General features: G+C 50.3%; 5 protein-coding genes across 5 annotated transcripts; 3 read left to right on the top strand and 2 right to left on the bottom strand.

The window, feature by feature from the left end:
* Positions 1-11: 11 nt before the first annotated feature.
* PSV08DRAFT_230819 (uncharacterized protein) lies at positions 12-3,646 on the bottom strand (the record flags this gene model as incomplete). Its single annotated transcript, XM_014225697.1, has 5 exons — positions 12-1,461; positions 1,553-2,069; positions 2,146-2,557; positions 2,729-3,399; positions 3,528-3,646. 5 exons carry the CDS (start codon positions 3,644-3,646, stop codon positions 343-345), a joined length of 2,838 nt encoding a protein of 945 aa, XP_014081172.1. The 3' UTR covers positions 12-342.
* A 1,754-nt stretch (positions 3,647-5,400) lies between these two features.
* On the top strand, positions 5,401-6,674 carry PSV08DRAFT_17080 (uncharacterized protein). Its single transcript, XM_014225695.2, has 2 exons — positions 5,401-5,752; positions 5,804-6,674. The coding sequence occupies exons 1-2, from the start codon at positions 5,619-5,621 to the stop codon at positions 6,333-6,335; spliced, it is 666 nt and encodes a 221-aa protein (XP_014081170.1). The 5' UTR covers positions 5,401-5,618; the 3' UTR covers positions 6,336-6,674.
* A 282-nt stretch (positions 6,675-6,956) lies between these two features.
* On the top strand, positions 6,957-7,651 carry PSV08DRAFT_251663 (uncharacterized protein; the record flags this gene model as incomplete). Its single annotated transcript, XM_014225694.1, has 2 exons — positions 6,957-7,291; positions 7,342-7,651. The coding sequence occupies 2 exons, from the start codon at positions 6,957-6,959 to the stop codon at positions 7,649-7,651; spliced, it is 645 nt and encodes a 214-aa protein (XP_014081169.1).
* A 545-nt stretch (positions 7,652-8,196) lies between these two features.
* On the top strand, positions 8,197-9,190 carry PSV08DRAFT_17066 (thioredoxin-like protein). Its single transcript, XM_014225693.2, has 3 exons — positions 8,197-8,458; positions 8,511-8,843; positions 8,892-9,190. The coding sequence occupies exons 1-3, from the start codon at positions 8,291-8,293 to the stop codon at positions 9,117-9,119; spliced, it is 729 nt and encodes a 242-aa protein (XP_014081168.1). The 5' UTR covers positions 8,197-8,290; the 3' UTR covers positions 9,120-9,190.
* A 338-nt stretch (positions 9,191-9,528) lies between these two features.
* PSV08DRAFT_412431 (uncharacterized protein) lies at positions 9,529-10,988 on the bottom strand (the record flags this gene model as incomplete). Its single annotated transcript, XM_014225692.1, has 4 exons — positions 9,529-10,301; positions 10,353-10,437; positions 10,486-10,601; positions 10,649-10,988. The coding sequence occupies 4 exons, from the start codon at positions 10,986-10,988 to the stop codon at positions 9,529-9,531; spliced, it is 1,314 nt and encodes a 437-aa protein (XP_014081167.1).
* Positions 10,989-15,907: the final 4,919 nt, after the last annotated feature.

Here is a 15,907-nt window from a genome sequence, read left to right as displayed (position 1 = left end):
TTTACGAATTTACCAAGGAAAAGTTCTATTCAGAATTTTTCTACTTTGTTGCCCAAAAGAGAGAGAGAGAGCGAGAGCGCGTGAAAAGAAAAATGTGTACAAGGATGGTATATCATGAACTCATTAATCAAAGAAGGGATAGAAGAAAAAAAATAGACAGATACCACCAAACACCATCACATTACCCTAGCGAATCCCGCCCAAAAAAGGGGGGGCAAAGATGTATATCATATCGACCGTCGCCATCTTTCCCCCTTCCTTCATTGCATTTAGCAAAGTAACCAGTACTAAAATCCCACACTTTTTTTTTAGAAGAAAAAAAATCTCGTCTCTCCATCAAACTCAAATCAAATCCATATCCATGGCAAAATCCATGGTATCATCCCACGGCATCGCCAAGATATTCTCGGTAGTAGACGTGCTCACGCCGGCAAGATTGTATTCAGAACTGCTCGTCGGGTTCTGCAGGTGCTCTGGGAGTTCGTCCCACGAGGGGAATTGGAAGTCATCGGCTGTGATCGTGGTCGTGGTCGTGGTCGTGGCACCGGGGTTGCTGAGAGCAGTCTTACCATCGTATACGGGTTGCTGTTGGTGGCCGAGAAGAGGAGTCAGGGGCGAGATTTGTGTGGTTGCTTCATCCATCCAGTATCGTCTTTTAGGGGATCCGGGGTTGTTGATGGCGAAACCAAGTTCGCCGTGCTCGCCAAAGCAAGGCCCCTTGGCGCCGTTGGCGGGGCATGCGAGTTCTGAAATGGGCGCGTATATGCCTATGAGTTGGTCATCGTTGGCTGCTGTTGTAGTTGTTGCTGGTGCAAAGGAAGCGGGCGATGTAGGTGATCTGCTCAGCCCAGGTACGCTGTAGGGTGTTTGACGGCCCGAGGAGAGCTGTCGCACATGTCCTTTGATATGTCCCAACGAGCCTGAAAGCGAACACTCGAAAGAGAGTGCCCGCAACGGATCGTTCTCAGGTAGGTTTGCACAAGTAAAGTTATTGACGTCGAAGCTAGAGTCAACAATGGCGCCGGAGTTGATGCCCAGATCCTCGTAAACGTCATGCTCTGTGATGATGCCTTTGACTGGGGCTTTGGAGTCGATGCCATGTGCTTTCTTGAAGAGATTGAGCCATTCGGGATTGTCTGCAGAAGTTTGATTCCAGGGATCGTCATCACCATAAAGAATACGGCGCGATTCAACTTGCAACATCTCATCAGTCACAGATCCAGCACCGTGCTCCTTAATATGCCGTCTTGCAAAGCGTCCAAGTCGTAGAGTCAGAATTTCCCAGCATGTTGCATTAGGATTGTGATCCGATTGTCCCGACGCTGGGAAGTCCTCGGGTGTGGTCAAGATGATTGGCCCAACCGATGAAGCATCCTTGCCGTCTTGGTAGGCGATGGATAGGTCATAGTTGTTGGGAAGTAGGTACTCCAAGTCTCGCATCTCGAGTGACAGATTGATTTGCTGTTTATCAGTTAGCCAGAGAACTCTGTAGAATAACATTGTTCTTTCCGACCTCGGAGTGGCCTCGTGTGTTCAATACAGTCGTACGTACCTGCAGACTTGAAGAGTTGCTTGCCGAAAATGGAAAGGGTGACTTTCTCTCATTAGCAATGAGATATGGCGGCATCGCGTTGGTCACGTGTATGGCTACATGGGGATCTAGACCACGGCAGCCCTTCCAATTCTTCATACTGGCTCCGTTACGAAACTCCTTTGCAAGGTGATCGACACGGTCCTGCCACTTGTCAAAGATCATGCCGCAAAACCCACAACGGGATTTGATATATTGTGCTTCAGACTTCCAAGTGTCCATGCTTGCAGTCATCTTGCAACCATGCATAAGTCGCAGGTGTTGTCGAAGGTGGTCTTTCCGATAAAAGGTCCTAGACTCGGGGCCCTTTTCATAACAAGCAGTGTGGTTGTGTGTCGCCAGGTGTTCTTTGCTAGGATCCAACTCGTCGCAGTAGACACATTTGGATTTGCCGGTAGCCTTATCGGCAACGATCTCGCCAAGGGGTGCGCAAAGCCACTTTTCAAGAGACAAGTGAAGGCTCTTCTCATGGCGAGACCTTCAAGAAGTCAGTACCATCCTGTCCATTCAGTGCAGTCGAAAATTTGCAGCAGCTGTGCTAGAAAATTACGTACCAGTCGTACTTGGATTTGAAAGTATCAGTGCAGAATGTGCATTGAAACATCCTTTGTCCTTCGTCGGGGCTAGGCTTTGACACACGAGTAGGAATTCGTCGGCGCCTTCGCCTTTCTTTTGACTTGAGACTATTCAAAGAGCCGAGTGAGTGTCGGGATCCGTATGAGTAGGCAGAGTCCCGGGATCCCCGAGAACCGGAGGACATCTTGGTGAGACCAGTCTCTAACGAAGAGATGGAAGGTGCCTTGAATACCGAGAAGCTCCCAGTGCTATCATTAGAAGCATCTTTGCGGTAGCTGCTGCTCTGGCTGGTGGACTGCGGCGGGTCAAAGGTCTCAACAGCGTGAGCAATAGCGTTGAGAGGTGCAGGCTCGTTTTCAGGAGGAGAGTGCTTCCATCGTTCGAACGGACCTGTCGAGAGTTAACCGAGACATTCCTGCTGCTGTAACACTGGCATCTGAGACGAGGTGCCAGCATCTGAGTTTGTGCGCCCTTGGTCCGCACGAAAGACGATGAATCTTCCGTCCGTCTTGGGCGCCACAGTCTTGTGCGATCGACTAAACTCAGATTCAGTGTACGTACCCATGCTTTCCCAGGTTTTACCCGCGGGAATGTTGATGACCTTTGTCGATGGTCGGATGCTCGGCGATGCACTTCGCTTGGGTCGTGCCTTCTGCCTTCGCCGCGTATTGGCCATCCAGTTGGAGATCTGGCCAATGGACAAGCCAGTTTGCTGTTTCAACGTCTCCTTGTCTTCTTCTGTTGGATAGGGATGATCGATGTGCATGAGCATCCAGTTTTTCAGGATGCTGACAGCAGCTCTTGGGAAGCGCGCTGACACAGCAGCACTCTTAGAGCACTGGTCTCCGTTGTCGTCCGTTATGGGACCAACGTGACCCAAGGATCGCATCTGCTTCCTTCCGGTGAGTCCACCGAAGCATCGCATGTCGTTTTCTGCCACGACATCTAACGTGTCGAGTGCCGTTCTTTGCTTCATTGCTGGCATCCTTTCCGGATTGCTGAAGCTGCATGGCCGGAACAGAGCATTGCATGGGGAGCAGCCTAGCTGCTTGGTACCGTCGACGTTGTAGATGAAACACTCGAGGGACATTGATCTGCAGTATTCACATGGCTGGACGGACTTTTGGTATGTTGGCAGCCAGGTACTAAAGTCAGTGTTGAAGTCGATGTCGGTAGTTTGAGCATCGGTCGATTGCACAAGCCCTCTGGAGTCATCTTGTCCTAGTAGGGGACTGGTTGATATTAGAACCAAAGAAAAAGAAAGTTGATCGTCAGCGATGGACCCCTTGAATGCAAGTTCGCATTTGCATGCATGTCAAGCTGGGGTGAGTGTCTAAGGAATAATGGGTATACCACGCACCTTTGGTCCAATGCCGGCTCCGTTATGTTGAGGTCTGTCCCTTGTGATACGCCGGGTATGCTTGTGTCTCCGAAATCAACAAAGTCTGCCATATCGAAGGCTGCATCGTGGGTAGCCATGATGGCGGGCCTCGATTTGCAATCAAGCAGTGGGCTATCTTGGCCGCTATCCAATGGCTTGCGATGGATCAAAGAACAAATGCACGCCCTCTGGACGAATTCGACAATAAGGCGTGAGTTGTCGTTTTGCGGGATGATGGATGCTAAGTAGGACCGCGGCTTGGACTCATTCTGGGGCCATGCCGAAGACGGGGGAGAGACTCTTTCTACATGCACTAAGCCTAATGCGGTAGAATGTCGAGTTCGAAGGGCGCAGTCTGTGCGGCGCGCAGGATCACCCGGATCATTAGCCAGAAAACACCACGATAGTACTGCTGACTCACGCGCCCAAGCAGCACCAGGCAGACTCTTGGCTTTGCATACATCACTGCGCAAGCCCTGGCTCTACAAGAACCATGTTTTTGACAATGCGACAAAAGCCGCTGTTAGCACGAGGAGCCTTCTCCGGGGCTTGTTGTTCCGACACATGGAGACTATGGGACGCCTGTTTGATTCAAAAAAGTTGCGACTATCCAAAATTACGACTCAGAGTATCCGGAAGCACAGCAGGCTATTGAACCTCAACGAGGTGCGCTGACAAACTCCACTTCAGCCCTCGTGTGCTGCAAAACCACAGTGGGCTTGGTCCACCAGGCCAGCGGTGGTCGGCGATTGGAGCAGATGGATCTAGAAGACGATAGGCGGTTCGGGACCAGCCACACTCGCAATGGGGAAACTACCGGATATGCGTTGTGGACGGCATGATGATGCGCATCCGCCAGTGATAGCGGCAGTATATAAGGGGACAGGCCAGCACGCCTGCAAGCCTTACATCGAACGGTCAGTTGCGTCAGGTTGACGCCGTCCATCGGAGAGGTCGGCTTCTGATTTGCGACGAGTGCGGCGTTGGAACAGCGAACAAAGAGCGGTGTCGGTGCGTGGCTCTCTGTCACGTGCGAGAGGCACTGGGTATCTCAAGCCTACGACCGAGGACATACTAGATACTACACCTAGTGGTAGTGCTCTCTCCACAAGAGAGCCCAAAGGAAAACGCCTGCAGATGGACCTTGGGATATAGGGCGCTCGGCCAAGAACAACAACCCGCGGACCGGACAGATGAAGAAAAGCTCGAGGGTCACATGTCATATGCCACTCACATCGGTCGACACCATCGCAAGGCTAGGAGACGGCCGTGTCGACAGCACATGTGCGTTGCGCAGCTGTTTGGAGCCAACGTGTGTGTGTGTGAGTGTGAGTGAGTGAGTGTGCGTGTACGCGTGCGCGTGCGTCCAGAGTCTGGATTGTTTTTTCATGGATCCTGACATCATTGGGCTGTTCTGTTGTCTGGAAGCATACCAGCAGACAGAAGGGTCTGTGTACTGTAGGACAAGAGAAGACGACATCCCTGTCGTCTTACTCGGTCGGACATTAATCCATACCACGGCGGTGGGGTCCGGCAAGGTCGAGGGTCGAGGGCAAAGGCGGGGTAGGTTGATCGAGGGCATCAACAACGACAACATCCCACACGCCCATCCGACACGGCTCTCCGCTACCATTAGACGGTCAAGTTCAACATCGCCATATCCGTAGCCTTCGATCGATGCTGCACTACACTACTATCTAGAAGCAATTAGTCTTGGCACACCCCGGAGCTAATACTGGTTGAGCCGATCCTAGCGATTCTGCCAACTCATAACGCATCCCAAGTCTGCCCAATCCATCCGTCACTCCATAAGCCGTACGAAACTAGCCAGATCACGCCGATGGCCTCCACAAAGATCGTCATGTAACATGTTACTTGTCCGTCGTCACCGCCTGTGCCTGACTACCCTAGTGCCTGTCCGCTTCCAGACTGTCTTAAAACCGACCTCACTCCAGATCAAATCCTCATCCCGTGCATCCCATTCAATCACTAAAACTACCCTGGAATTGTGTTCGGCCCACTCTGGACCGACAATGATCAACGCTGGCTCACCAACTTCCCCCGTATGACATGGATGCAGCTCCCAACTGTGCCATCTGCAATGCGCCGCCCTATCCCGAATGCTCCTGCGAGTCGGAGCGCCTGCAAATTGCCGTCAAGCAGGCCGAGCAGCGGGCCATGGACGAGAGGCTGGCTGAAATACGGTACTACGGATGCTACCATCTTCGAATAATGAATGCTGACTTGAGCTGTAGAGACTGGGTGATTAACCACGCGCGTCAGCATATCTTGAATGCCTTTGAGCGGTTGACGTCAACTCGCAAGCAAGCCCATTCATCATACCTTGCCTCGCTCCCACACTACGAAGTCTACATGCGATATTCTGGTCATCCGCCAATACACCCCATGTACGTGGCGACGCTTCAGACACAAATCGCAGAAGCCCATGCTGAGCTCAAGCGTGGCATTGACGCCGATTGGCGAGCATCGGTTCTTCGCTACCCGGAAGTCTTGGACTACTTCTACAGCCTTGTTGACCTCAGGCTGCCGGATGACCATTCTCGAGAGGTTGTTGAACCGCCTTTCGCGGCTGCAGGTTACACTGACATAGGCTACGGTGTCAAAGAGAAGAAGAAGAAGACACGACGAGACAGAGATAGCTCAGTATCTCATGGACACATGGCAGTCGGCAGAGTAGCGCGCGGACCGCCTCCAGTACCAGTACCGCCGCCAGCACCGGGTCAACACGTAGGATTTCCTCGTGGAGCTGGTCCATACCCGTATTAGGGTTGTGGGAATTACTCATGGCCCGACACAATCGCGCTTGCGATCGTCTCGTGGAGACATTTTCAACAGTCAGCAACCATGGAAAGCATATGATAGAAATGTCGTGCGCGTCGATAAGTTTCGCTGCGCGAGGATATGGTGGCATGGAATTGGCTGATGGCTAAATGTATGTGTCGCCTGCTAAGACACAGGAAATCGGAGCATAGCGAGGAGTCCTTTTTTCCCGATTTTCCTTCTATTCAATCGTGATCAAGATGACACGTAGTAAATATTCAGAGCTAGAACGAGATGAAATATCTTGAATTATCAATCAATGTACATGAACTTTGTTTCTCCCATATACAGCTATTATCAATTGTAATCCGTGGTGATGGTGATAATGATGATGCTTCCCTGACCAAAGCTCAGTAAAGTCCGTGCGTCACGGACCAGAAAGTCGCGAACTTGACTCTCGAAAACTACGCGCGTGTAGCTACACACCAATACTCGACTTGTTTTGACCTGTAAAAAAACACCTACGCGCCATCTAAATACGACTGGAGCTTGACTGGAACCTAGTGATCCACCAAATTTTTCCATCGCCAATAGAGTAAAGGGCGTGTCTCTCTACAACTGCCCAACATGAGCGGCAAAGCAGGCGCATACGGAACGACGGGAGGCGGTGATACGGATTTCAGGAAAACATGGGACCGCGACGAGATGGCAAAAAAGGCCAAGGAGAGAGAGGCAAAAGAGCGTGAGGAGGGAAAGGAGCGATACGAAGCAAAGATGGCTGGCAAGTCGTATAGACGGAGGGCGTCAACGCCTGACGATCTGAAGCAGACGGAAGCAAGAGCAGAACGTATAGATTGGAGCAAAATGATCGGAAAGCAGACCCTCACATCAGCTGCTGCTGCAGTTGGCAAGAGGGGACGTGGTGCCGGTGCATACTGCGGGGCCTGCGACCTGACATTCAAGTGCGTCTCTCTTTTACAGCGCTTACTTAATTTCGCTAACAATCCCCCAGAGACAACATTCAGTACGTCGAGCATCTCAACAGCAAGCAACATTTGATTGCTACCGGCCAGTCCGGCGAAGTACGCCGCGCAACTCTCCAAGAAGTTCGAGACCGTCTACGATATCTCAAGCGGAAACAGGACGAGGCAAAGGTTCTTGAAGTCACAGATTTGGACACCAGGCTGGCGATGAATAGGGAACAGATGGAAAAAGATGCCGAAGAGAAGAGGCGGTTGCGCAACGAGAAGCGTAGAGCGAAGAAGAAGACAGACAGCAATGCGATGGAGTGGAAAGTCGAAGGTGACGGCGTTATCTGTTGAGCCAGTGCATGACAACGACCATACTGAATGCTGTGGATGGAAGATCATCTGAGCTATGGTTGAATACGGGCACTGGTGGGCAGACAAAGACATGTGTCTACCTAGTACTTTGTGACGATGCCTATCAGCTCCTTTCCTCTGGAACGAGAGATCTTGACCGGTGCGCTGCGCAGGGCGGTGCCCCTCTGTCGGACAGAGACAATATGTCTAACCACCAAGTCTATTTGCAGGGTTCTAGAAATTCTTTTAACCGCTCATGCTCAAACTGGACATGCCAAAGCACGAGCTGTGGAGTATTGGGCACTTTTGTTGTCACATCAGTGCTGAAGCACAAGGACATCAGGGCAATACACGAAAGAGCTCGGAGGCCGGTACCGGATGGCGCTCCACTCGCGCCGAACATGCCCCGCACTGCACAATCCGGCTGCATGTTGATGCAATCAATATATGACCTGATTGATAAGCCGCGTACCGGGTTGCGCGAACTCCGGGTACATCTTGTCCATGGTCACGACTATTTAGTAGATGCTGCAGACTTATTGAAGTCAAGTCTTACAAGTGTTCTCAAATAGTATTTTTCACACCATTGCCCTCCGATCCCTGCAACCGCGTTGACATTGTCCTAACAACTCCGAAATAATGGCTCACGTCAATGGCAATGCTCCCAAAATCACGCTCTATACAAACCATCGCTGCCCTTATGCTCACAGAGCTCACATTGTTCTGAAAGAACTGGGTCTGCCGTATGAGGAAGTTATAATCGATCTGGATAATCCGAGAGAGCCTTGGTATCTGGAAATAAACCCTGTTAGTCTATGTCCGGACTTTATGCGTCGATGCGTAGTTGACCCATATGCAGCGAGGTCTTGTTCCTACCATCAATTTCAATGGCGAGATCGTCACCGAGTCAGCTATTGTCTCAACATTCCTGGCTGACGCCTATCCCTCACATCTCTTCCCTGCATCAGGATCTCCAGAAGCTGCCTTGACCCGTGCTAGAATCGGTTTCTTTGTCGATACCTGGAGTACCAAAGCTAGCAGCTATTGGTTCAAAATCTTGATTCAGGATTCTGAAGAGGAAAAGGCAAAGCTGAGCCAGGAATTTATTGAAACCGTGAGCAAAGAAGTGGAGCCTCTTCTGAAAGACGCAAAGCCATTCTTCGGCGGGAGTGAGAAACTCACACTGGCAGAGGTACGGTCAGCATCCAAGCAAGTAGCAGCATTACTAATAGCCTCGTAGGCACTGGTAGCGCCTTTCATTGCCCGGATATATGCCTACTCAAGACGCGGTGTACTCCCCAAGTCCATTGCAGCAGACTTGGATGCACTTCCCAACTTTTCCAAGTGGGCTGCAGCAGTACTAAAACAAGAGAGTGTAACATATGTTTTTGATGAGGAATCAATCATCTCGACCACCGTCAAGAGACTGGACAAGATGAAAGATAAGTTCAAGGCAGCATCGAAGTGAGCTTGTGCCATGAGGTTTTGGTCAGGTATACAATGCCGATGCCAAGATTACAAATGATATGTTCTCAGGCACCGAATTCATCTATCCATCTCCACATCTATGTTCTTGAGCATGATGTTTGTCTGACCTTTTTGGCATCGGATTACAAATGCACTTTTCTATTCACTGGATATAACTGCATAAACATGAAAACATAGCATGTGACCGTACCCAGGCGCTGATGGTGCGTCCTCTTAATACTCAAATGCACAAACTTGACTAAACGCAGTTGCTTAACGAGTGTGCCGACAAGAAACGCTGGAAAGGCTAGCAAACGTTTTGAGCAGACGGAAAAGAAAGGCATCAACCGCCGTGCCTTTTAGTCATCATTGTCCTCAAAATAGGAAGTTGGCATATACTATTTCGAATATCATGAACCCCGACGCATACGCTTTGATGGTGGCATCGCATTGTCCGCTGTACTCAGCGAAAGCAACATCTCTGCCGCGTCCATATCTACGTGGTTGTGGTTATCGCCACCAACGCACATCTCGCATCCGTGTGCACTGTCGACTGTAGCGGCTGTTGGAGGGCGAGTGACAGCTTCGTCGGCAGGATGCTCGCAAAAGGCCACCTTGGAGTGCGACCGCTTTGCCCGAAAGGCCTCCCCAGAGTACTCATATGGAGTTGATGTCGGCGTGTGCAATCCCGGAGGCGCAAGCATGCTGACGGGTGAGCTCACAAACGAAGACTCTGTTGTGCGAGGAGAGTATGGCGAGCGTGGCCGATTAATGGGCGTGAAGCGAGTGCGCGGAGATACCTCAGGAGAAAAGAGATACCTGTCATTTCGCTCTGTATCGGTTCCATATCCGCTCTCTATATCTACCGGTCGCGCGCGCCGTTGCCTGACAACTCGGGCACTGAGCGGTGGCTGTTCAGAGCGCGACGTCGGTGCCTCTACTTGTGTCGCGGCGACCGGCCTGTGGACTTCATACGCAGATCCAAGTTCTCGAAATTTTGTGGTCTCCTCAGTACAGTACCGTACGATGGTTGGGTCAATGACGAACTTTGCGAAACAGGGATCATCTGGCGTCAGACAAAGCGATGGAAAGTCGTTGCCGAAGACAGGAGTAAGCGCCCATCGAATGTCATAGCAGAAGGTTGCAGCTATAGCTTTGGCAGCCTGGTAAGGTATCCAATACCCTGCAAAATGTCAGTAGAGTGCCTGGAAAATCTGGTATTGACCTGGCTGACCTTGACACACCAGAGCGCCCCCAGTTATACTATAGCTGATATCCTTAAGCCCAGGATTCTCTCTCAATGCCTTTGCGGGTATCGTCTGCAACACTTAGTATTCTACTCAAACGTCGTAGAGCCAGATACCTACCTTTGAGTATTTGCACGACTTGAAGAAAGGCGTCATACGGACGAGGCCGACGTTGTAGTCCCAGACGACGACATATGGCTTATCTTCGCCAGGGAGCTTGTACGTGTACTGGAACACTATACGCAAATCAGCATTTACCATCAATCTCAAAAGCTGACATTACTTTCGAATGCATCGCGTCCAGTCTTCTCAAGAAAGTCTTTCTTATCGCTATTGTATGGGATGTGTCGAACTCCCTTCCTGGAGATCTCACTCAACGGGTAAATCTGGAATATACGGTGCTGTGCAAGGAGTTCCTCGTCGTTTCCCGCTTCATGAGGGGCGAAGTTGACTATTCCCACGGTTCTGTTGCCTTCCGAAAAGATTGGAGCATCCTTTGGTATCTTGTGTCGCCTAAGCGCTGGCAATATCGCTACCGGGTGTGATGATGGTGTCGGAGATTCTGGGTGGCGAGAGTCATGTCGATCACCGCAAGAAGGGTTCAGCAAGTCTTGTATGTTCATTCCGGAGGGATTGCGATCACCTAGGACTGGCAAGAGTGAAGACGTGGAGGCTCACTTCCTGATAGCACTACCTGGCAGAGAAGAGCGCGAAAACCAAGTCGATAGAAAGAATGGGCTGCTGTGGAACAAAGATTGACTTTGGGTAAAGAAAAGTTTGGTGGCGGCAGTAACGGGAAGAAGAGAACGGTATCCGGCCGTTTGCGAAATGCTCACGAGGACAAGATGATCGCCTTATACCTGTTCCCGGCAAGGACGTGTTGGAATGTATATCCACGTTAGTAATCGGTCTGGGTATCGTCAGGACCACGAAAAAAAGGTGAGTGGTGGCCGTTGCGACATACCAGTTGCGTTCGTGGGTTGAGTCAGTCAATGTTGGCTGAAAGTAGGCAGAGAGACGTGCACGTCGTGTCTGCCTAACTCTGATATCCAGGTGGCTTTGCTCAACAAACAGTACGGTCCCGTGGCGATTAGCTGGACCTCGTGTGGTGTCTAACAGATAAGTTCGCTGGGTTATCGCAGCAATACAAGCTAGCCGGTGACTTTGACATGCCAGGTCAGTTGATGCCGAAGAGAGCCAGCTATGGATAGGTTTCCTTTACCGGAATATAATGAAGGTACAGATACAACGATGTGCTCCTGGGGTGAAGTAATTCCTGGCAAACTCGAGTGTAGTAAAGGATCGTTCGGGAGTGACTACCCAGGAAACAGCCAATGCACAACAAATGCAGCAACATATACTTGTGCCATCACTGGTTCCTTTTAACGGATCAACACCCACCTTTACTTCGACCCAATAGCTGTTCACCCCAGCGAATTGCGTCGCCAAAGCTTGCCTAAGCGCAGTGCAGACGACGTCCGGTGTGTAAGTGGGAGTGCCTGGGTTCCAGGACGCACACTGCATGGCTTGACAGGTTACAAGACGGCGGGCCCACAGTTGGACCAAACGACTGTTACCCACAACAAGTGCTGGGCTTTGAGCATTGCGATGGTGCAAGATGAATCGAGGGAACAGTGTCACACGGCATCAAACACACTTCCCGTGCTGAACCCTGCATCCTAGCAGGGACATACTGCCCAGTCTCTTTGTCTAATGTCCTTGTCCTGACAGCCAATGTCAATCAAAAACATTTCCAATAGGCAGGAGAACGTGGACGCCCATGACGATAACGCGAATCGCCAGTCCATCACAACGCTAGGAGAGAAACAGTATGTTTTCTGGACGTCACAGTTAAATGTACGTAGTTCCCGTTAATGCAAGATGCGATTGGAGAGAAAATGATTTGTCATGCTCGCAGTGCAAGGCAAAACCCTACAAAGCTACCTGCGATCGCGCAACGCTGGAAGTGTCTCTCCTACGCATGGGTAACACCACCGCACTTCGAAATAGCACTAGCTCTCCATTACCTGGACTATGGCTACATCAGAAGAACAAGCCCACCTGTCATGCACCTTGTTGGAATGGCGTGAAAGAATGAATCGGTAATGCGTTTACCTGCAGCCTACCGCGGTACACAAATGCACGTACTTTCTTGGCTTTTGTTGCAAACGTAGCCCTTTCTTTTTGTGTTTCTCGGACGCCTACACGATTTTGAATTTAGCAAAGCAATCGATTGGCTCCTCTTTTATCGGTGTGTGATATCAGCCTTGCTTTCGTGAGAGATACTCGAGATGTATGGCCCAGGAAAGAGCTCGCTTGCCGCATCGACCATACATCACCGTCAGGGGAGTAAGGGTATCCTTCCCGGTCTGGAATTGGGCCTCTCCTCAAACTGAGACATGGCGTATTTTGATGCAAGCCTTTTCACTTACTCGCAAAGCAAAGTTTTCAGATCCCAACATTCACTTGACCTGTGCCTCACCGGACATCGACCAACAAAGCATCTTGTCTCAATTACTTGAATATGCAGTTGGATTGATGGAGGAACACTTCAAAGAGAAGAGCGGTGATGATGTCTCAGTACAGACCGCTCAAAGAAGACAAAGGCCAAGCTGCAGCTTTGCCTGTGGCAAGCCGTAACAACCGATTGACCAAGCACATCCAAAATTTCTTCTAGGATCATCTTTTCTCCAAATTTTTTAGGAGTGGTACCTTCATGTGAAGTGCCATGGATACATACCGCCGAGCCTGCTGTCACTGCGCGCCCCCGGCGGTGGGAGATTCGAACAACTCACTCTGCCTTCCGGTCAAAGCACAGCGCCTTCGTGAGATCATACACAGGCCTCCTTGAAGTGCCGGTGCTATTGGCTGCTCATCTGATGCCATAAGAAACACTGGGTCATTCGCACAGTGCCAGACTACGTAAGATATGCACACGCACAATCGATAGCCATGCGTACAGCAGACTTTCTCCGTTTCCGCTGGTTACACAGAAGCTGTCAATGTGGGATGACAAGAAATCCAAGTAACCTGGGGCAGCCCGGGTGTTGCCGCTGTGATGCAAGTACGGGCTGTGAGCTGAGGGACGAACATAGCCAAAGGCAGGACGATTGACCGGCGGCAATTCTCAACGCTTATCGGACTCGAGTCCAATACTGCCATCTGGACCATGAAAAAGTAAGACAAATTAGTGACTGAGCACTTTATCTTTACAAATTTTAACCCCCATTGGACCAGACTCAAGATAGCGTTTCCTGAGATGTGGGTTGAGCGGTAAATGAAGCAGTGTCTTAGACAAAAACAGGGCGAATAGCTTCCCAGCACGAATCCGGAACAGCTGACATTATGTGTCAGTGTCTTTGAGGCGGATCATTGCCCGGTCTATAGACTTCTTCCCAAAAGTACGCGTGGTTCGTGGAGCTGTCTTATTACCCCTGCCTCTCAAGGTGGGTTCACATGACTGGACCTGTCGAGGGCAATTTACCAACATTCTTCCATAACGCACTAAACTCTCCGTGCTTGGATACACACCAGTATTATGCAAGAGGTCACGGCTTTGGCCATTGGGTTTCTCCAACACGATCGACGCGAGAATGTGCATCTTCTTAGCTGCAAGATTAGCGTCGCCATGCAACTGGGGGATTTTTTTTTAGGTTGGCTGAAGTCTGCTAATTCGCACCCATGAATCTGGACTGAAGAGATTCTTTCAAGCCATTCAAAGATCCGGCATAGATACGTATACTACTGAGAAGAGTCGCTTGGAATTTCCAAAAATGATTAGTACGTACATACGTACGTATACGGGCTCCTCATTAAAATAACTTATGCTTCTCTACCTCTGCTTGCTCTTTGCAGCAATTTAAGGGGAGAGCTTTATCTTGCACGCAACGCGCAAACACCATGGTCTCTCGAAAAGTCTGAAAGTCTGCAAAGCTGCTTTGGGTGTCTAAATTGCTTCGATCAACTGTTAATTCTTTGCGTGGGATGCCTGTAGGAGCGTGGCACAGCGGGGCAGTAGTATGTACGCGTAAAGGGTCTGCTCACAGCATCTCAAGCTTATGTTACAACATGCTCGGCTTTGCACCCGAGCTCAAACGACGCGCAGACATCGCTGCTACAGCATATCGTGCGACGAGGTTGTCAAAATCTCCATACCTCGTGCCCGTCGGGTGGCCCGTTGAGACGAGCCCCGCGCAGCGTAGCGAGACGCATGCCTTGAACGCAATCAACACACTGCCCCACTAAATCACGCCTGCACGACCATGTTCTCGATTGTTCTTTCCTTGAGTTGTGAGTACTGCCAGCTTGTATTTACACTGAGTAATACTCAAGAATGTACCTGGGTCATTGTCTCCGGCTTGCCACATGGAGGAACCTAGTCCCGCTGTCACGCCAGGAACGACGGCTCACAGACATCACAAAGGACCAGGCTCTTGAACACATCACATTCCTTGGGGGCACCGGGAAATGCGCCATAATCGAGGGCGAACCTCCCATTTCCTGGCATAGGTTCTGCAGGATAACTGTGATGATGAACTCAAGCTTTGTGGCGTTTTTCTGCAGGGTGGGACGAACTACAATACTATCTGCATAGCAGGGGTTTGTCTGATCAAGCTCGCATATCCGTTGATGAGGGTAGCCATCTAGAACCTCTGTGGCATCCTAATACGTCACGGATGCGAGTGCATCCGCTCGATGATAGAGAAAGGGAGGCTTGAATCAAGTGAGACGATGAGGTCTGGCCCCGCCCCTCTTCGTACAAGTGCTACTTACGATAGGCATCCGTCATCGGCACTACAATCATCCACCATGTTCATTTCCTGAACTAACGGGGATGCAGATGGTCTGCCTAGCGATTCCCATCTACTACGTAAGGCTAAAGTAGTGTCCGAACATGACTCCATTGACCTGGGAAGCTTTTGCAGTGTACAAGGCAGCCTCCCATGATTTGACATGGAGCGAGATCTTTCATCGACTAGAAACAATATACCATGAATAATTGGTGAGTAAGAAAAAATGTACACATGAATAGGGAACTTGCAGGCACATAGTGTGCTTGGCAATCCGGACCGCGGATCCTGCTTCCCCTCTCTAAGGTTTCGTTCTGAATCAGATGCGCAAAGAGAGGACAGCGTAGTACAGTGGATGGTTCTGGCTAAACAGAGTACCAATAGAACAGGACTGGCATGTTCCTGACAGCTCTGACAGGTGTCACGGTGCGAGTCTTTTGCAACACAAGAACCGGGTTGGACAGAATGGGACGAAAGGGCCCAGATAAGCCTGGAAATCAAATAGGGCAAACGTTAGTATGCCTCACTATTTTTTTCCTTTTACCCTTTCTTCTTCTTCTCCATGTCACTGAGATTCCCACCATATATTGTATATTCCAAATATCCCATGTACCTGCCCGCGCAGCACACACACCAACACACACCTCCCTTATCATGTTGTCGTTTTTTGCCAAAAAAAAACTCACTTACTCATACGATATTGCTGCCCATATGTGTCTTCATCCTCTCATTTCTCGCAAACCACTATTTGT

Source organism: Bipolaris maydis (assembly GCF_028858645.1).
Source record: "Bipolaris maydis strain C4 unplaced genomic scaffold PSV08scaffold_15, whole genome shotgun sequence".
NCBI lineage: Eukaryota > Fungi > Ascomycota > Dothideomycetes > Pleosporales > Pleosporaceae > Bipolaris > Bipolaris maydis.
Note: the sequence above shows the minus strand (reverse complement) of the source record. Positions and strands in the feature narration are given on the sequence as shown.